Source organism: Balaenoptera ricei, chromosome 3 (assembly GCF_028023285.1).
Source record: "Balaenoptera ricei isolate mBalRic1 chromosome 3, mBalRic1.hap2, whole genome shotgun sequence".
In the NCBI taxonomy this organism is placed as follows: Eukaryota; Metazoa; Chordata; class Mammalia; order Artiodactyla; family Balaenopteridae; genus Balaenoptera; species Balaenoptera ricei.
Window position 1 is genome coordinate 130,668,676 of NC_082641.1, and position 21,584 is coordinate 130,690,259.

General features: G+C 45.0%; 1 protein-coding gene across 6 annotated transcripts in view; it reads left to right on the forward strand.

Moving 5' to 3' along the window:
• GRIA1 (glutamate ionotropic receptor AMPA type subunit 1) overlaps positions 1–21,584 on the forward strand; it is a 306,492-nt gene that overhangs the window by 203,957 nt on the left and 80,951 nt on the right. For all 6 annotated transcript variants that reach the window (XM_059917554.1, XM_059917549.1, XM_059917555.1 and 3 more), the window contains 3 exons: positions 6,108–6,218; positions 6,905–7,111; positions 13,093–13,463. In XM_059917554.1, the coding sequence (XP_059773537.1) occupies positions 6,108–6,218; positions 6,905–7,111; positions 13,093–13,463 (689 nt within the window). The remainder of the gene's footprint in view (positions 1–6,107; positions 6,219–6,904; positions 7,112–13,092; positions 13,464–21,584) is intronic.

The following is a 21,584-nucleotide window of genomic DNA, read 5'->3' on the forward strand; positions in this document are numbered from 1 at the left end:
CCAAGCTATCTAAAGTGACCCCCATCCACCCAGCACAATCCCATTGTCCCAATTTTTCACAGTGCTTATCCCTTCTGATATATTCTTGTTGGTTTACTGATCTCTACTGAGGTTGGTAAACTTCAGCCTGCAGACCAAATTCAGCCAAATGCCTGTTTTTGCACAGCCCATGAGCTAATGATTTTTACATTTTGAAATGGCTGAAATAAATCAAAAGATGACTACTTCATGATATGTGAAAATTATATGAGATTACAATTTCAGGGTCCATAAATAGAGGTTTTTTTTTTTTCTGGAATACAGCCAAACTCATTTGTTTAGGTATCGTCTATAGCTGCTTCTGCACTATGACAGCAGAGATGAGTAGTTGCTACAGAGATTGTATGACCTGCAAAGCCTAAAATATTTGCAGTCTGGCTCTTTAAAGATAAAGTTTGATGACCCCTGGTCTGGATATATATTGTCTTTCTTCCCCTCTTCTCCACCTCCTTGCCCCTAAAATGTCAGCTCTCTAAACACAGGGACATGGTTCTGTTATTTATTGTATCCTCAGTGCCTACAATATATTGACGCATAGTAAGCACATGCAAATAAGCGGTTGTTCATTAAATGAGTGGGTAGTGTACTGAATGTTGCTGGGCAATCAGGGAGCATACTACTCTGGCCCATATTTCCATAGATCTGCCAGCAAATAAGAAAAAAAATTGCTGGCAAATTTAATTAAAAAACACCTCAAGCAGAACTCAGATAAAGTTAACACATAAACTTATGAAGTTCAAATTCTTGAAGTGTGTTAGTTCAGATAACCCTAGGCGCAATAACAGATAAACTCTAAAATCTCAGCTGTTTAATGCAACAAAGGTCTCATTCTTGTTCACCCAGTGACCAGTATGGGGCCTGGGGGCTCTGATTAAGACTCAGGCTTATGGAGGCTCCACTGTCTGTTTGGGTCTTCCGGGCTATCAACAGCCAGCTAACAGGTGAGGAAGAAAGATATTACAAACTGTGCTGGAGATTTGGGGGAGTCAGGCTAGGAGAGATGTGCATCACTTCTGCTGCATTCCACTGGCCAACCCAATCACCTGGCCCACCTAGACATATGGAAGGCTGGGAAATGCAGTTGCTGTCCAGGTAGCTACTTCCCACCATACCTGTATGCTATGGAAGGCGAACAAGAATCCTTGGGGGTCATCAGGTTGTCTTCGCCACAAGAGACATCTTCCTTTTTAAAAATTTATTATAATGGATAACATTTTTGGAGGTCAGGAGCTGTGTCTTCAGAGGAAGCTTAGAGCTAAAAATGTATAAATTTGATTTGATGACTATGCAAGGTAAATCAATTGAATTTACTGTTCAATGATCATCTCCTTTTTAGACTTCATTTACTTAAAAAAATCTAATCTATCATCTAGACTCATTTCCTATATTCAAAAAATCTTTAGAGGTAGATGGAAAACAGGAGATCAAAAATTATAACTGGCCCCAAGAGAAGACCTCTCACTGTCAGAATTGTTTAAATCCTCTCCTGAACGGTGGGCCCCAATTTTTACCAAACTACTAGCTCTGATTTACTTTGAGACAGAATCAAAGTTCCTACATATCCTCAGTAGAGAATCAAAGGGCTATATAATAATCCAGCCCATTTCTCTTAGAAAGGGAAATTTGCTCTCATCTCTGAAGTGCAATGTCACTTCAAAAATCTTTGCCAGCTTTCTTTTCATCAAAATGTGGAACGAGATTTCTCAGCCTGCTAGCTTACATGAGGGGCAAGCTGGGTTTTGGCATCACCCTGCTCTTCTGACTGGCAATAGTTTTTATTTCCCTACAAAAGGGTTAGGAATAAAATAAGCTTGTTTACAACATTTAACTGTTCCTCTAGCTTTTGATATAAGCCAAGCTAGACAATAATTTTTACAGATACCAATTTAACATTAGTGCTATAATACTAGCTCTGAAGGATCCCTATTCTTAAAAACTAAAATCTCTTTCTAAGCCATATAAATCTGGTCTGTACAGATCTATCTTGCTTTTTTCCCCTCTCTTTGATCAAATAACTTGAGATTTTAGAGCAGTGCTTTGTGGGTTTTGCACCATTTATCCTAGGACATTCTGCATGTAAAGAGGGTTACGCTGTCAAATGAGTTTGAGAAATACTCCATAATATATACTTCTTTTGGAGATTGGCAATGTTCAATAGCAAAGTGAAACTGAAATGTACTGCAGTATAGAAGCCTGTTAGCCTTCAATCAGGCATTACCCTACAGGATATCATTTTTTAGTTTACTGGCAACTTAATATGAACCACGCACTATGCGTACTATTGTCCATGCATTAACGCATTTGGTTCCCACAGCAGCCTTGCGAGACAGGTACTCTTGTTGTATCCATTCTACAGAGCAGGGACTGAGGCCCACTGAGGTCAAGTAACTGGCCCAAGGTCATACAGTTACTAATTAGAAAAGTCTACCTTTTAAACCAGGTCTGTCTGATGCCAGAGACCAATCTCTGGACCATCAAGCCATCACTTTTAAAAATAATACCTATGAAAACACAATAGATTTTAGAGAACTTGGTTGCATGTCAAAGAAGGCAACTTCCTCAAGGCTGATGGTTGTTGAGTTTGAACAACTAAGAACAACTAAACCTGTGACTAATCCTGAAGAGGGAGAGGGAAGAAAGGAAAGAAGGGAGGGAAGGAAGAAAAAGGAGGAGGAAGGGAAAGAGAAGGGCATGAAAACACCATAGCATCATCTACAGGGGGAAAGAAAATGGCAATTACATTTGCTTGATCGTCTCCCAAGTGTGTACTGATTATATTCAATAATTTTACCTTTGAAGTCCATGACCTGGCTCCTATGCCCTGCCACTAATCTGCTATTTAATCTGTATAAGTTAGATCATCTGATCTCCCCAAGCCTCAGTTTTCTTTTCTATTAAACAGAGAAAATAATCCCAAGCCCGTCTCTGTGCTATTTGCATAGTGTAAGGAGCAAAAAACAGTTAAGTGTTAGGAAAGTAGTTTGGAAATTCTTTTTTTAAACTCGCCCCACGATATGCTACAATAATGGTTTTAAATAGTTATTTTTCAACGAATGGGCTCCTTGTAAAAATGAACTCTTAAGGGGAATCTCAAAGCGTGAAATAGATTAAAAGCTGAACTGACTATTGAAGCAAGGGTGAGGAACCCAGAGCTTTCCCCCTCTTCTCTGACCCCTCACTTCCCATGAAAGTGGTGAAGGGCCTTTACAGATGCCCTAGGGTCCCATGGAACACTGGTCTAGCAAAATGGGGGAGGCAGGACTACATCCTGGTTTTGAGCAAGTCCCCTAGTCTCTGAGCTTCTGTTTCCCTCTCTGTAAAAAAGGAAGAGGTTGGAGGAAATGATTCTTCAGGCCTCTTTTGGCTCTGATATTCTGGGAATCTACGTTTCTGGTTCTTGTGTCATTAGAGAGACATGTCCCCTTCCAGGCTGCCTGAAAGTGCCCCACACAGGCAACACGGTACCCATGCCGGCATGAGGGCAAATCTTGACCCAGTGTCCTGAGAGACAGCTCCCCTGACCCCCTTCGGGCCTCTGATCTGTCTCAGCATGAACAGGATCCACTGTCTCCACGTTGGATGCACTCATTCTCTCAACAAACCTTTCCTGAGCTGCTTCTCTGTGGTACAATCTGTGGCCCTAAGAAAGGGGTCCTAGAATGAATAGACCTCTAGCTTTGTCCCTGAGAAGCCCACAGCATCGTGGAGAGATGGGGACAGACATGCCAACAGCTAGACCATGGGGCCACTGGGAACCAACACGAGGCACTCAGGGCCAGCTGGCAGCCTAGCGGAACACAGAAGGACACGACCCTGCAGTCAGCCTGCCCAGCTCCGATCCTGGCTCCACGACTCTCCTGCAGCCTTGGGAAAGTTACTCCACTTCCCCTACATCTCAGTTTCTTCACATTTAAAATGGGAGTAATAATTGGTTACCCACCTCATAGGTTTTTGTGTGGATGAGAGAAGTTAAAACATAAAAAACACTTAGAAGAGTGCCTAAAACACAATAAGCACTCAGTAACTGTCAGCTAATATGATTCCCAGCCCAGGGCTAAGTCCCCTCTCAGAAAGAACAGCATCATGATGAAAAGCTGCCCCTGGAGACAGATGACCACCATTCCAGGCTGAGCTCGGCCACTTCTCAGCTGCATCGCCACCATCACCTTGCAAGTTAACAAACTCTTCTAAGCCAGATGAACTGGCACAAAAACTATCAAACACAGCCTCTGACAGAGCAAGAACATGATCAATATTGGCAATTATTATTATTGTTGTTAATGGCAGTGAAATGGCAGGGAGAATTGTTTCTTTCCAACTGAGGGGACTGGGAAAGACATCAAGGTGAAGGTGACATTTGAGTGGACCACTGGCATGTGCCTTGGATTTTGTGAACCTGGGCTGACTTAGGAGACCTGCTCCTCCCTCTGCACATGCGCTTCAGTTCTCCTTCCTGTTTGCTCTTTACAACTACAGCCAGCGGAATGACCACAAAACAAAACACGACGGTCTAAAGATATATAAAGACAGGGACTTCCCTGGTGGCGCAGTGATTAAGAATCCGCCTGCCAATGCAGGGGACATGGGTTTGATCCCTGGTCCGGGAAGATCCCACATGCCATGGAGCAACTAAGCCCATGAGCCACAACTACTAAGCCCGCATGCCACAACTACTGAAACCAACGCACCTAGAGCCCATGCTCCACAACAAGCGAAGCCACCGCAATAAGCCCATGCACCACAACTAGAGAAAGCCCGTGCACAGCAACAAAGACCCAATGCAGCCAAAAAATAAAATAAAATAAAAGATAGATAGAGATAGGGGTGTGTGTGGAGTGTGTGTGTGTACGTGTGTGTGTGTGTGTGTGTACGTGTGTGTATGTGTGTATTAGCCACGCCATTCTGCTCTTCCCAAACCTTCCATGACTCCCTGTTGCCTTCAGAATAAAGTCTACACCACTTAGCCTGGCCTTCCAATCCCTCTGCTACCTAGACCCAAGCGCCCACTGCCCTCTTGGACTAACCCTATCTTCCACTCAGGACCCACTGAACTTACATATCTGGGCAGATTCCCACCTTCCCATCTTGGCTTATCTTCTCTCCGACCTGACAGGTTTGGACTCAACCCTTCCATCCCTCATGACTTAAGCCTCACCTCCTCCTGCTGCCTTTTTCCCAGCATAGGTTCCATACTTGGCTTCTGCTTCTCCAAACTCCTTAGGCTCAAGCTACCTGAGCCACTCTCTTGTCACTTCTGGGGCCACGTGCATGTGTGTGTCTTGTCTTCCCAAATAGACTGGAGGGATCCTCAAAGCAAGGACGATCTCTGAGACTTCTTTGTATCTTTCTCAACCCTGCCACAATACCACCAATGTTTTACCTCAGAGTCTTACACACAATAGGGATCCAATAAGTATCTGCTAAAAGACCTTGGAAAATGAGTTAGTATTAATAACTACTAATTTTTAAAAAAAAATAATGTTGTCAATCAGTATTTGCAGGCACGACTATATTCTCAGTATTATAATAGGTCAAAAATTGAAAATAAGAGAAATAAACAAAGGATAAAATAACCATCACCTAGAAAGTTAAATCCAGATGGAAAAATACAGTTAACCTAAAAAGAAAACAAAAAGAATGTAAGGTTTAAATCATATGATTCCAACTACAGTTCAGAATGAGCTCAGGAAGAGAAGGGTTACTAGGCATGGGGGAAGGAGGGGTTTGGCCTTGTGAACAACTGCAGGAATTAAATCTCTATGGCCCTGTCTCACATTGTACATAACAGTTTAGCTGCATCAACAGTTAAACCCTCGGCCGTTAGGAGGCAATTTTCAGGCTTACCCATCATGATGAGGATTTTCATGGGGTGGGGATGGGAGGACCTAGAGAGCATCTTGTCTCTTGTTGTTTATATCTACCAGTACTTCAGAGCCTGGTGTGTCCAGGGTTGCTGGTGTGATGCTCAGCTCCTTGATTTCCTGTCTGGTGTTGGCTGGGGGACCCAGAGTGGGCCATTCCTGAGGAGCCTGGCTCACCTTATGTCACCACCTTCCTCTCTTTAACAGATTGGTTACTGGAATGAAGATGATAAGTTTGTCCCTGCAGCCACGGATGCTCAAGCCGGGGGGGATAACTCAAGTGTCCAGAATAGAACGTACATCGTCACTACAATCCTAGTGAGTACTCAGTCCTTCATGGAGGTTATCTGGGATGTGAGATAGACCAACACAAAGGTTTTCCCAGGAGTGAAAGCTGGTCATTCTTCTTGCCAAAACTGTGTGGTCGGTAGAAAGAGGAAGTAAAAAAGGAATATCCTGAAAGTCAGAGGGACTTTTGCTCTCTGGCTCTGCCATGATTTCACTTTGTGCTCTTGGATAAGTAAGTTACTTACCCTCCTTTGAGCCACAGTTTCCAATGTATATAAAACATAAGGATGAGACTAAATTGTAGTGGTTCTGACTCTACCCTTCCTTAGTAGAAGCCATTTTCAAAGCAAGTTCCCTAAAGTCCAGCACCTAAAGTGAGTATAAGTAAAGCTGTTATGATTTTCAGTGATGAGACAGTTGGAGCCTATTTAACGGTTATTCCCCCAACACCTCCAAAAAATACAAGAGCTCCTGGAACAACTTGAAAAGCTAGGCATGGCGTCTCAGTGAAACATTCTATTTTAATAGTTTGCTTCCTTAACCCAAGAACTTTTGTAATGGGGGGGGAGCAGAAATGCAGGAAGTGGATTTAGGGGCCAGAGAGACTTGCCCAAAGTTTAGCAATGTTGGAGACGCCCTCCTCCGCCACGCCAAAGGCCTCCCTCCGCAAGAGTGAACCCAGAACCCACATTCTCTGTCTCCCATTTCTCCACCAGGAAGATCCTTATGTGATGCTCAAGAAGAATGCCAACCAGTTTGAAGGCAACGACCGCTACGAGGGCTACTGTGTAGAGCTGGCGGCAGAGATCGCCAAGCATGTGGGCTACTCCTACCGTCTTGAGATCGTCAGTGATGGGAAATATGGAGCCCGCGACCCTGACACAAAGGCTTGGAATGGCATGGTGGGAGAGCTGGTCTATGGAGTAAGTTCCCTACAGGGTGGGCAACTGGAAGCGGAGGCAGAGAGGTTGACAGGAAATCATTTGGTGGTTGGCTGGCCCTGCTCATAGATGCCTATTAGACCCCATGATTTAGTATTACTGATGCCGAAAAGATGAGGAGTCCAAAAATCCCATATCTTAAGACCTTTTTTGTTCAGGTTCCTGGTCCCAGCTCCTTCAGCCAAACTCAGCTCAGTCTTGTGACTTCAGTTGATCATCATCCAATACAGGTGATAGCTTAGCTTCAAGATCAGTTTTCTCGAGGCAGACCGCTGAGTTGTTACTTCCCTGCTCAGTCACTTATTTCTCCCTCAACATGAATTTCTTCCCTGGTGTTGGGGGTAGCCTGGATACAACCAAACGTTCTAGTTACTTGCCCTTTCTAGCACCTTCCATTTCAGCCAAACCACTCTGAGTCACTCTGTTCTCTAGTCCCCTTCCATGCTGCACCTCTAAAAATCTTACCCTTCCCCCCAAACCTGTATCAAATACTACTTTTTCCAAGATGTCATTTCATTCTCCCCGTAACAGGTATGGGGAGAACCCTTTTTAACTGTTGTTGCCTTCCTTGTAGAATTTAGCTTCTGCTTCTTTTATGGCTTACCCTGCCTTATATAACAGTTATCTGTGAATAGGGATTGGTCTACTCCATTCACCACACTTGAAATAAGACCACACACAATTGCTACAAAATCTTCAATAAACTGAAGCATTTTGGAGAAGCCACTGAATGCCTTGAATTGTTTTAAGTGTTTAAGGAATCATTGAGAAGTAAAAGGTCTGATCCCTGTCCCCAGGGATCTTAACATTTTATGGTGTAGAAAAGACACTGAGAGAGAATGGTAAGACAGCAGAGAATCAAGGTTCAGGCAAAAGGCTAATATGAGTGTGTCTAGCCCTCAAGAAAGATGTAGAACTTGAACATGGCCATATTCAAATAGAGAGAAAGGCAGCCCAAGAATTTCTAAAGTATAAACTATGGAATGGTGATGGAAATAAGTAAGGTGTGAAAGGAGAATGAGAAAACACTGATGATTTTTGTAGAGGGCTTGAGATGAGTAGTCAGGGATAAGTCTGAGTAAGAAAAGAAAAGGGAAAGAGTGTGGATTGATTCAGTGGGCACTGGAAGATCATGAAGGTACTTGAGTAGAGGAACAACAAAAGGCAATGGAAGACGAATCCTGCCACCACATGCAGGAAACAGACCACCACAGCTTCACTCATAGAAATCAAAGACTCCAGGCTGGGTTTCTGAACAGAAGCATATGCCGAGCCTCAAGCCGGTATTGAGTTCTGGTCAGGGTGAAGCAACCATTTAGGAGGTTTTAAAATCTCATTGTCTCAGATCAAGGCAATAGAAGTCATGATGGCCATGAGAGCCATACAAAGGGAATTCAAAGAAGAAAGAAATGGAACAAAGAAAATCCTTTCTAGGAAGGTGGCTTTTGAGATGACCTGGGAAGATGGTTAATGAGTTGAGAAGGGGGACGTGCTTCTACCCTCTCTCCTCCCCTATTGCCTCTCACCTTTGGGAAGCTTCACGGGTGAAAGATAGAGATCTGGGTGATTAATGCTGCATCTTGAGGTTGGTTTCCATGGGAACCTCCACCAAGCTCTTCAGGTCATCCCCATGGCAACTACTGTGAACTTTTCACCTCCACCAACATTCATCTTTACCTTCACCCCATGTTCGCTTAGAAAAGGCCTACGATCTGAGCAGAACAATGACATGATTATCCTAAGGGCAAGCCCCCCAGTAGCCAGCCATTAGTCATGGGTCACTGGCTCATCGGTGACAAACCAAAATTGCCTCTGGATGCCTCAGCTGCCAGCCCTCCCCTTTCCCCTCACCTCCACAAGGCCTGTCCCTCTGCCCAGTAAAAACTGTATTCTGAAAACTCCACGATAGGCCCAAATGGATGCCCTCTCTTGATTTTCAGTTTGGCTTTCTTTTTCTGCCCCCGCCCCCAACCGAGGAAGAATAGAGGGGTGTGGGGAAAGCATCTCTTAGCCACAAACGACCAGCAAGATCAGAAAAATTCATTCGGAGGCTTCCAAATCTCTTCCTTCTGTGTCTGTTAAATAGGCTAAGTCAATCAGGGTGTCTCTCACCTTCCTTTTGCTACCTTTTGCTCTTATCAACAATTATAATAGTAGCATTTCAGCATGTAGTATATGCCAGGCACTATGCGAAATACCCACATTATTTCACTTACTCCTCATAACAACCCCAGAAGGTAGATATGAATATTTTCCACATTTTATAGATGCGGACACTGAGACCCAGGGAGATTAGGCAGTTTGGCAAAGGACACAGAGCAGAGCCGGGACATGCAGCCTTGGCTCTTACACTGCATGCTGGGACATACCGCCTCTGTAGAAATCCCACCATCTGAGCACACTGGACTCTAAGGCCACTATTAACTAGTGATGAGAATAGCAACAGTGTCTGCGTCCTCAGATGCCACAGGCTGCAAATGAAATTTCTGCTTCTTGCATGGGTATGGCTTTGTCCCTGATTCTCAGTGACTTTCTTGCCTGTTCTTGGTCTTAATGAAGCAGCAGGAGAGTGAACTTGGGAGACAGACACCTGGATTTGAATTCCGACTCTGCCAGCTCACTGGCTACATGACTCCTGGGAGCCACTGACCGCCTCCAAGGGTTACCCGTGAATCCTCTATCCCAGGGCTGGGGTGGGGAGTGTTCCCCTCAACAGTGCCTGGCTCAGAGTGAATCTCCATCCCTGATCATTTTCTTCAGTTTTTGCTTTTACCTACTGCATCAGCGCGGTCTACTCTTTAGCCAGGATTTTTTGCGGATGTATTTTGTTTGGGGATCTCCTGGGTCGGTAGTTCTCAAAGTCTGGAGCACCAGCCTCACCTGGGAACCTGTTAGAAATGCAAATTCTCAGGTCTCTCCAGACCCAGTGATCTAGAAATTCTGCCATCTGTGGTTTTAAAAAAAAAACCCCAAGGTGCTTTGGATGTGCTGCACGCTCAAGCTTGAGAATCACTGTCACAAGACATCTGTTTAAGAAAATAATTCTGAGCACCTGTGAAACGCCCACGGGTCACAGTACCCTCACGTATTTGAATTCTTCTGACTCTCGCAAAACACTGCTCTCCAATAGATAAAGCAAAAATTATTATGCCTCTTTTTCTAAAGAGGAAATTGACATCCAAAAGGACAACCATCTCACTCGAGGGCACGTGGTCAGTGAGTCACAAAGCAAAGCGGCCAGGTCTACTTTCCCAGATGAGCATTGCCCTTGACTGATCCTGCAGAGGTCCAGTAACTTCCTCAGGGGCTGGAAATCAACTCCTGAGACCTCTCAGTCAACATCAGACAAGCTAAAAACACTGCTGCTTTGCACAAACCACCTGTCCTCTCTGGACCTGAGTTTCCTATCTGCAAAATGAGGTCACTGAACTGAAGCATCTCCCACTGTGTGTGTCTCCTATGCATATGGGTGCCTTTTGAAGACCCTCAGGGGTCCGTGGCCAAAGAATTTTGGAAACACTAAATCTACTTACCCCTCTTGGAAATTCTCAGTGCATAGGGGTCTTTTAAAGGTTCTGAGAAGTCCTGCCTCAAAGTAGTCTGTTTACATTTGTGTTTATTTTCATGTTATACTTATTAACACCCTCCTAAAAATAATGTTCCATGGAATAAATCTTGGAACTGCTAAATGGACTAAGCAATAAGATCATGTGGTTTTGTGACTTTTTTTCCAGTTCACAGTCCCTTTTATTAACTCACATCAGGAGGCACCAGACAAATCCATTCAATTCCCTTTACCACTTTAGAAGCTCGGCATCCACCTCCCTTTTGGGTAACTTGTGGGCATTCCCTCTAAGTCATTTCCATGACTTTTCTCCCCCATTCCTTCTCTACCTATGTTAGGTTACAGAGGAAAGAAGAGATATCTTCTTCCTGGCAATGGCTTGTAAGTGTTTGTAAAAAGCATCAAGATTTATGCAATGGGTGTTAGGGAAAAAAAAGAATTACTATGAAATACATACTCAGTCCCACATTGCTTTACAGAAAGTTTCTTTCTATAAGTGAGAAACTTAAGTCATTCTAAAGCCAGGCTTTTTATTCCATGTAAAATGCCTTCTCAAAAATCTCAGCCAGGGCTTCCCTGGTGGCGCAGTGGTTGAGAATCTGCCTGCCGATGCAGGGGACACGGGTTCGAGCCCTGGTCTGGGAAGATCCCACATGCCGCGGAGCAACTGGGCCCGTGAGCCACAATTACTGAGCCTGCGCGTCTGGAGCCTGTGCTCCGCAATAAGAGAGGCAGCGACAGTGAGAGGCCCGCGCACCGCGATGAAGAGTGGCCCCCGCTTGCCGCAACTAGAGAAAGCCCTCGCACAGAAACGAAGACCCAACACAGCCATAAATAAATAAAAACTAAATAAATAAATTAAAAAAAAAAAAATCTCAGCCAATGAGAGTAACCAGAGGAAATCTTTCCTAAGCAACACCAGCCGGTAGCTGGGCGGGGCCGGAGTCTGCACAGCATCTGTCCCCAGCCTCACATCTGGACTGTTACGCAGCGTCATAAGAGAAAGCCATCCGCCTCCAACAGACTTGCACAGACATGCCTCTCATTTCAAAAATGAATGTCATGGCATCTGTCCATGGAACCGTGTTAGGTTTCCAGGATCTCTTGATCTCAGGCCAAGAGAGCAGTGGATTTTATAGCAGAGATGCCAGTGCTTCTGCCATTAGGCAGAGGTAGGAAAGACAGAAGAGCAAGGCTGGTGATTCCACATGCTGGATGCACAGAGATGAACATTTCTTGCAACCATTTTATGTTTATCTACATGAATTTTTAAAACTGAGTTATTTATGCACTCCTTAGCAGTCTCCTTGAAAAAACAAATTGTGATACTACTTTACTTTCTCTCTGCCAGAGAGAAACTACTTTCCTCACATGATTCCCTTCTCTGGGAATGTATTCTGTACCCGAGCAACCTGTTGAAATCCTACTCTCACTTCAGTGCCAATTTATATGTCACCTCTCTGATGGCGCAGTCCCTGATCTCCCCAGCCAGAATTAATTCCTTCCTGACCTCCTGTAGCATTTTGTATCTCTTAGCATGGCTCCAGTCTATAGACTGGAAAATTTTGTGTGTGTGTACCAATCTCGCCGACTAGTTTGTAATTCCCTGAGTGTAGAGACCACAGCTTCCCTTTCAGCCTAGGGCTTACGCATAATAAGCGCCCAGTAAATGTTTACTGAGTTAAATTTGCCTTCACTACCTTGTTAGCCAGGGCTGTCTTGGTTGCAGGTAAAAGAAGCCCAACTCAAACTGGCTTAAGCAAACAGACTGATTGGATCATGTTCCTGAGGACAAACAAAAGAGTATATTGACATATGATCCTAGGGAGTCCAGGGTAAGCCCTGAATTAAGGGTGACTCAAATTATTTCATCATGGATCACCTCTCACTCTGACTTTCAGGGCTCATGCTCATTAAAGAGACTTGGGTCCTGTGCCATCCTTCAATGAACCATTCTGGCCAGGGGAGTAGTGTACACCGATGGGCACAGACCTGGGTGATATGCTTCACCTCATAACCAGGGTGATCAGCCCCATTTGAACCAGGAGGACTGAGAGTGGGGCAGGAGTAGTTCTTCTTCCAGAGGAAGAAGGCATGGTTGCTGGGCAGGCAAAAAATAACAGATATTATGACAGCCTCCTTCCATAAGGTGAGGAAGACTCCCCTAACAATTAGAACCGTCAAAGAATGGGATAATCTCTCCTGTGAGATATTGAGCCAATCATCCATTTACCATAAATATTTTATAGAGAGTAGGAGGGTTTGGACTTCTAAGGTTCTTTCCAACTCTCACATCCTTTAAGATTACAAAAGAATATTCACAGTGAAGAGAAAAATAAGAGAACAGAGAGCTGCTGAACTCAAGGGCGTTTTTTTTTTCCTTTTTTTTTTTTTGCAGAGAGCAGATGTGGCCGTGGCCCCTTTAACTATCACCTTGGTCCGGGAAGAGGTGATAGATTTCTCCAAACCATTTATGAGTTTGGGGATCTCCATCATGATAAAAAAGCCACAGAAGTCCAAGCCAGGGGTCTTCTCCTTCCTGGATCCTTTGGCTTATGAGATTTGGATGTGTATTGTTTTCGCCTACATTGGAGTGAGTGTTGTCCTTTTCCTGGTCAGCCGCTTCAGCCCCTACGAATGGCACAGTGAAGAGTTTGAGGAAGGGCGGGACCAGACAACCAGCGACCAGTCCAATGAGTTTGGGATATTCAACAGCTTGTGGTTCTCCCTGGGAGCCTTCATGCAGCAAGGATGTGACATTTCTCCCAGGTGAGTCAGCTCTTCTCAACCCCTTTGCTCAATGCCATATATATAGGAAAAAACAAATACTGGGAAATTAAGGGTGGGAATTTTTTCCAGACTTTATAGTATTCGGTTTTTCAACTATGCTTTACTGTCAACTGTCCGTTGCATGCTGTGGATTATACGGACACATCCTGTGCCTTGACCAGTTCTATCTGCTATCTGGGTGATGTGCTCTGTCAAGATTAACAGGCCTAATCACGACTCTAATGTTCTGTAGCCGAAAGGTACAGAGAAAGGATGGGGGACAGTATGGTACGACTAACGTTTGTTGAGCACCTACCACATATGCTAAGCGAGGTTTTGAGTCCTCTACATGCCTTATTTCATTGAATCTTTGCAGAAGCATTAAGTGGAATTCTCGTTCTATCTCCTTTTACGAATGAGGGACCACAGAAATGTTGAATATATTTCCAAGGTTAAACAGCTAATAGCTAGGTGAGTCAGGATTCAACCCCCATCCTGAACTATTTCCGAGGGGTAGAAGGAGCACTGAATTATGAGTGGGTTCTCACTCTGGTTCTAGCACTTTCTGTGTGTCTCTGGACAAGTCACCTGGCCCTTGCAGACCTTGGTTTCTTCATCTTTAAGAAAAAATGGTTCTGCTTTTCTTGGTTCTGAGAAAGATCTTGGAAATAATCTAGTTCCCATGGTGATGTAAATTTGTTTCTTACGGTTGGAAAATGAAGTTTCTTAGAAATGCCTCAGATATCATACTGAGAGTACTGGGGTGACCAAATCAGTGAGGTTTCAGCCCCCACAGGAGACATGAGTAGCTCCATTTTTGTCTGTTTTACATATTGGACTTGTGAATACAATTTCTTTTGAAAAACGGAAGGGAAAGGAAAGGAGAAGGGAGGGGAGGGGAGGGGAGGGGAGGGAAGGAGAAAGAAGGAGGCAGGGAGGGAGGAAGAAGGAAAAGTGGAATGGAGAGGGGAAACAAAAAATCTGAAAACTACCAATCTACACCAATTCCCAAATTTACTGACCCCCTTTCTGTCTTTGTGTGTAACGTTCTTTCAACTATATTCTGGAAAGTTCATGTCACAAATCATGTCACAAATAAATAAGTGCTGACTGTATTTCCTTTTACAGTTGCTTAATGTCTGTGAGCTCTTTAATCAGTATGCAGTCCCTTATAGATACCGAGCTTCTAAAGCATGCAGGGAGGCATGGCTTAGAATCTGGCTGCATGAATAGATTTGCACACACTCTCACTTTCTGGGGGCATAACTGCATAAATACCAAGGCCTCATAGACACGTGCTGGAGGCATCTTTACCACCTGTCTGGTTCGCATTTGGGTGTCAGCAAGGACCAATATTCCTAAGTGGCAATGGAATAAAATCTTCCTAAGGAGCTCCCCTCAGGACTCATTTTGCCCGCTGTATAATTTAGATTGTCTCATCGTTCACCATTATACTCTTGTTTTTCTTTAAATAAGAAGACAGTCAGGGGGGTTGCGTGGGAGAAGAGGTGTGAGACTGGAAGCCTGGCCAGTACTGGCAAACACATGGTAAAGAGCAGAGAGAACCAAGCAGGGGAAGGGCTTGCTTAAAAATAACTCAGGCCAGTAGGTAAACAGTGGGAAGAAATGATTCTTCACTAGTCAGTATAATGGGCCATCCAAACATGCATGTGTCTGAAAAGACCCCTGGGCTTGTTTTTTCTCCTTTATTTCCTTCATGGCTGGGCATCTTATCCGCTAAGGGCACCCTTGTGGACTGACCTCAGACTGTGTTTTCACACTCCTCACCATTCCTCCTGAAGTCTCAAGTTAGTGACCCACAAACTGAATCCTCTAGCAGGCAAGTTTCTGTGTAACCTGCACAGTTTGGCAATGATGGTCCAAAACTGAGTGGCAGCTGCCCTCTTGAGCTGATGCGTGTATTCCCCACTGGACCACAGCCCCCAGGTGATCAGCTTCATTCCTGCGTGACTCAGCTGCCCCTGAAAGGGTATGTGCGCTTGTGACTTCTGGCTAGAAGAGGATTTTCAAACTGTGTTTCCAGGACTCCTGAGGGTTCCACGAGGCTATCTTAGGAATTGACCTTGAGGTGAAGATGACACCAAACAGGAAACCCAGCCTCCTTCCTTCCCATTTCTAATAAATCAAATCCGCTCTATGCTTCTGTATTTTCACTGGTAAAATGGGAAACAACCCTAGTATTGTTGTGAGGTTTAAGAGAGATTGATACATATAGAACCCATAACACAGTATCCAGCCAGCACATAGGAAGCACAACAAAAGGGAAGCTATTTTCAATTCTTTTATCGATTTTCTATATTGGACTTCTGCTAAACTTCACTAGAAGAAAGGGTGCCACTGCTCACACTGATTGAAAAGCCACTGGACCTCTCTCTTCTAGGCAAGTCCACGGACAAAGCAGAACGGTGGTTCACTCCTGAGACCAGCAATACCTGGGTTTCTGAGGCTCCCCCTCAGAGGGACTGGGAGGAAGGATTTTGGATTTAAGGGTCTGAGAAGACCCTACCTGCCAGAAAAAGGAGTTTGATCCACTTGAGGTGGACTCTTGCATACCAGGCCTAGCTCAGCCAATTCCAGCACTTAGGGACCTGCATAAACCCCCCTAAGAGTCAGAATATGCATCACAACATTTGTTGGGAATATATGCTAAAGAGAAAAGGTACATACTTCACCTCACTAGGGCCAGACAAAAACACAAGGATGCTATGACAGTGATGAGAACCAGAGCCAAGCAGACAAGTGCAAACACCAGTGGAAGCTTTTGTTGTTGTTGTTGTTTACATATTTCCTGATGAAGTCAACGAAGTTTCATGAGCCTCTGATATGCAGAGCACTAGACACCCTGGGGCTACAGTAGGAGGTATTTTTAAGGGCTTTTGATACTCAAACATCTTTTCCAATAAGCTTCAATTAATTGTTCTTGCTATTTACTAACAGAATATATCATAAATCCTCACAAATTTAGAACTTGGGGGATTAAGTTCCACCTAAATTGCACGTATCTGCATGCATACACAAGTAGCTTTATCTTTTCTTAATCTCGTCAATATTTATATTAATGTCTATTAACCAAAAGCCAATGAAATGTGGCCAGATGTGGTTGTCTGCAAGTAACGCAATAATCTGACCAGAGTAATAGGAACAGTTAAAGAGTTACCTTTCTTATAAGGAGAGCGGAGGCAGACAGTGGCTCATGGTTCAGTGAAATCGGGGTCTGCTGTGCTATGGTTGCCCCAGCCTTTTCTCGTGTGCCCAAAACGGCGGCTCCCAGATGTCACGTCCGTGTTCAAGCAGCAAGAGGGGGAAAAAGTACTGCAGCCAGTTCCGTCTCTTTGGAGCAGGAAACCAAAAGCTTACAATATACTCCCCATCCCAAGCGGGCATCTCCTTCTGTCTATCTCGTTAGTCAGAGCAGTGGCCCACAATCACTTCTAGCAACAAGGAAGGTGGAAATGGCAAGAATTGGGTTTTTTAGCCTCTAAAATGGAAGGGGTTGGAATGGATATTGGTGAGTCAACCAGCAGCACTGGCCAAAGCGCCCAAGTCAATGTTTTGTTCACCGACACCATGAATAGATAAGATAATATGTAAATAGCACCTTCAGTGATATACGCCAGTAAATGCTACTGATTTGCTTTCAAGAGTCTTCTCTCCCCCCTTTAAAATGTTTCTATGAGAAATTGTTTTCGTGTAGCCTATTTTAACATTCAAAGTTAAAATTCAATTGAGCTATGATCACAAATTACAACTTTTTTCATTAGGTTGATGGTAAGATATTAAGAATGCCATCCATGAGTTGCCTTTGCAGGCCCGTGTCTTGTGCCCAAAGACCTATTTTTAATAGATACTTTAGATTTCTTTTTTCAGGGACAGGAACATTTTGAGAAGGGATATATTAAAGGAAGGGCAAAAATCATCCCAGGCAAGATTTATCTTTAGTTCCCCCAACTTTCCTTTCTGTAGCTTTTGACCCTATTTGTGGCCAATGTCATTCATTTACTCAACAGATATTACTAATTGCCCGTGAGGTGCAGCACGGGGTGCTGGGTGCCGAGGATGTGAAGATACACTGATGATGGAGCATGAGGGGGCGGGAGTCTTTCCTTCAAGGTGATGGCAAGTACAGCGGGATAAGACAGACATTACGTAAACAATTGTGAATGTATAAATTGTGATGCACTGTGAATAAAATGAATCTGCTGTAGCACTAGATAATAAAGGAAGTGGAATTAAAGGGGACTGACTTAGGGTGTTCTGAGAAAGTTCCTCCAAGGAGCAGATAGGTAAGAAGGAGCTAAGCTTACACAGAGCTGTATTATTAGAGAAGTAGGCAGAGACCAGATCGCGCACCGCGGCCATAGTATAGATTTAAAGTTTTACTCTAAATGCAATGGGAAGGCACTGGAGAGTTTTAAGCGAGGGAAGGATTGATTTACATGTTGTAATACTACTCTGGGGAGCTATGAGGAAAATGAATTAAAGCAGAGAATAGTCAAGAGTGGAAACAGAGGGACCAAGCAATAGGTTCTCACGTCTGTCTAGGGGCAATTATAGTGATGGAAATTACGATGGGCATGGAGATGGATTAGTGGTCTACTCTGAAACTAGAATTGACAGCCCTTGCTGATAGACTGGATATTTGAAGGGGAGGAGAGGGAAGAGTCAATGGTGTCTCCAAGAGGTAGGGAGCATTTGGAAAACATGGCACCACAATTCCGGAGACCTTTAGGTCTGGCTCCGATCGTGAGAATGATCTAGTCCATCCGCCCCGTTACAGATGAGGAAACTGAGGCTCCAAAGGGGAATGGGATTTTCTCTAAGGTCACCAGGGCAATGCCTCTGGCCTGCTGCCGCCCAGTCCAGTGCCGCCTACCCTGCAGTCTCATCCCAGGCTCCACTGCCTGCAAGTGAACTCAGAGTGAGCCTTTCAACTCTTTATTCCCACGGCCCCTACCTCCCCTTTGGCTTCCACTTTGCTGGGATTGGATGACCTTAGTAAGGAAAAGGAGAGGGGTTTGGAAGGTCGTAGGGGAAGAGAGGAAAATGGGAAATTATGATTTCAGCTTTCAGAACTCTTGTATTCCTGATCTTAGAATGTGACAGAATGTATGATAATTCTTTCCACCTAGTAGAGATAATTACTCTCAGCGAGAAGAATTCTAAAGCGGGGGAGTGATAGCACTTTGGAGGTCTCTGGGAACCCTCTACCACAGCCCCTGCCCCAGTTAATGTGCTTGTGGAGAGCCCTGAGGCTGATTCACCGTGGGAACAGAGTAGCCAATGAACAGAGCTGATAAACGATGGCAGCCTGACCTTCGCATTCACACACAAATTCCACAGCAACCAGTATTACAGTGCATGGAGGGGTGATGAGGAACCTCCCCCTTCCACCTCCTGTTCTCCCCGCTTCCCTCCCAGAGATAGGCATGGAAACCCCTTCCTCTTTCCCATGTTGATGTAACTGGAGTGCTGCAGGGGAAAGAAGGGGGTAAACGTTCAGGGAAGTTGACGGAAGCAGCCTGAATGTGTGAAATAGTTTATCTTTAGAAAGCATAATCCTCATTCAGGACACAGATTCATTGCTGCAAGGAACAGTGTCATAAGGATGTGTGCACAGAGATGATGCAAGAAATGTGTGTTAGATGCTTTGGGTCTTGGGACTAGGTATGAGGGTTTCCGCTGGGACCCCTGCGTCAGAATCGCCTGGGATGCCTGTAAGAATGCAGATTTCCAGGCCCCACCCTAGGTCCGTGGAATTGGGAATTCTGCAATTGGAGAGAGAAAAACACATTTCACAAGCCCTCCCCTTCCCCGAGGGCAGCTGGGCATTAAAGTCTGAAAGCCATTGAGCTAGGATGTTGTTCAGGAAACTCAGTTTAGAAGTGTAAGAAGTAAGGTCCATGGGGCAGCCTGAAATCGTGCCAGTCAACCGCAGCAAACACCGAGCCCAGGATCTGCCTGCTCGCTGCCCTGGGGTGTGTTACCTGCCAGGGGAGTGAGGCCCTGGGCATGACCACTGAAGGCAGAAGCCTTGCCGGGACCCTGCTGCCTCTGCAGGCCAGGCTACCAGGAGGAGTTCATAGAGGATTCACCGGAGTACATTCCCCTTGATGGGGTCCCCCTCGCCATTAACAGGTACCACAGCTGTGACAGGGGTGATCTGTGCAGGGACAGTGTGTCCCCCATCACTGGGGGACTCCAGCTCAAGGCCTCCTTCCTTTTCAACTTTAACCGTCTGCTACCTGATGGCGAGACCCAGAGCCAGGCTCTGATACTGAGCAGTTTTGCAGACCATGGTGAAGCACAGGAGTAGAAGTTTCAGAGCCTGTGCAAGCCGGATGGAAATATTCAAATGAAGGCAGTGACAGGAGGGTAAAAGCTTTGCTGGACATGCAAATGAAAAGCATCATTTTCTGCCTCTCAGCCAGCAGTTCTGGCCGCCAGCAAGGGGGAAGTCAAATTGTTCTCTCTTTCTCTCTAGATTGCTGCGGAACTCCAGGGTTTGAACAGTTTAATTGAAGGAGAGAGTTTTTTTCCCTCCAAAATCACAATAAGCAAACATTCAGAAAGTGTTTCCCAGAGCCAAAAGGGATGTTCAGGACCATTTAGTCTCTCCTTAAATGTTTATTTAGCACCTGTTATATGGCAGGCATGGTTCAGGATGCTACGGGAGACATCACCAAACAAAGCAGACAAAAACCCCTGCCCTCCTAGAGCTTACCTTCTAGGGAGAGAAAGCAGGCAATAAACAAAATAAAATGTAGGCAACACCCCCATCCCAATTCGATAGGTGAAGCTTCTGGCTTACAGGGAGGGGAAGGGACTTAGCCAAGGTCACACAGATAACCAGCATAAGTTCAGTAACACAAAAACAGGGGTGAGCTAGGAGCTGTGCTCAACTGGGCATGCCTGTGTCAGCTAAAAAGGGGCTGCTCCCACTCAGCCCTGGACAGTCACTTCCAGGAGAACTCTGCAGATGAAACCAACGCACACCTACACTCAGCTTGTGGGTCGTCAGCTGGGGACCCCTGGAAGAATGGTGCTGAGTATAAAACACCACTGTGCCTTTAATGCATTTAGGCACACTTGGAATATCATATTTATAGATTTTTTTAAAAGGAATTCTCCTCTCCCCACCAGCCCTCATTTTTGGTTCGAAGGATAAAAAACTGATTGCTATGTTTTTCTTTCCTTTCACATATCTTGGAAAATCCAGGCCGTGAATAGGGCTGCACTAAAAGAAAGACAGTCCCCACAACTCTATATCCAGAAAGGTCCGTCTACATCTTCCTGGAGAGAATCCCTTTTTTTTTTTTTTTTTTTGACTGCGTTGGGTCTTCGTTGTTGCGCGCGGGCTTTCTCTAGTTGCAGCAAGCGGGGGCTACTCTTTGTTGCAGTGCGCGGGCTTCTCATTGCGGTGGCTTCTCTTGTTGCAGAGTACGGGCTCTAGGTGTGCAGGCTTCAGTAGTTGTGGCACACAGGCTCAGCAGTTGTGGCGCACGGGCTTAGTTGCTCTGCAGCATGTGAGATCTCCCCAGACCAGGGCTCGAACCTGTGTCCCCTGCATTGGCAGGCAGATTCTTAACCACTGCACCACCAGGGAAGCTCCCCACCCATTTCTTTTTAAACCCTCTCTGGAAATATAGCATCTGAGATCCAGAGACCCAATTGTTCACCTGGAAAGAAGTACTGAGTTCTAAAAAGGGAAAAATGAAAGCATAACTAATTGAATTGATGGGGAATGTATGCTCAGAGTCCTATGGGGAGCCTGATGGTTTTGAATATGAGTTAAGTACCACCATCCAACTGTGGCAAATGAATACTTCTATGCTAGCCTGTGTTCAAGCAAGATCATAGGTGAATGAAGCCCAAGGTAGCTAGCAGAAAATAACGCGTTCCACTAACACAGAAACGACAGACCTACGTGATGACAGTCACCTTGTGTATCTGGTGGCTTAAGGAGAAAGGACCTTAAAATGAGGAGGCACAGTAGCTGCTGAGAGCAGAATGGAGCCCTTCCCAAGGGGGGAAACAGGAGCAGCTGCGTCACAGGCAGCGGGCCCACAGGGTTGGAGGAGGTGGTAAAAGATCTTAGAAAGA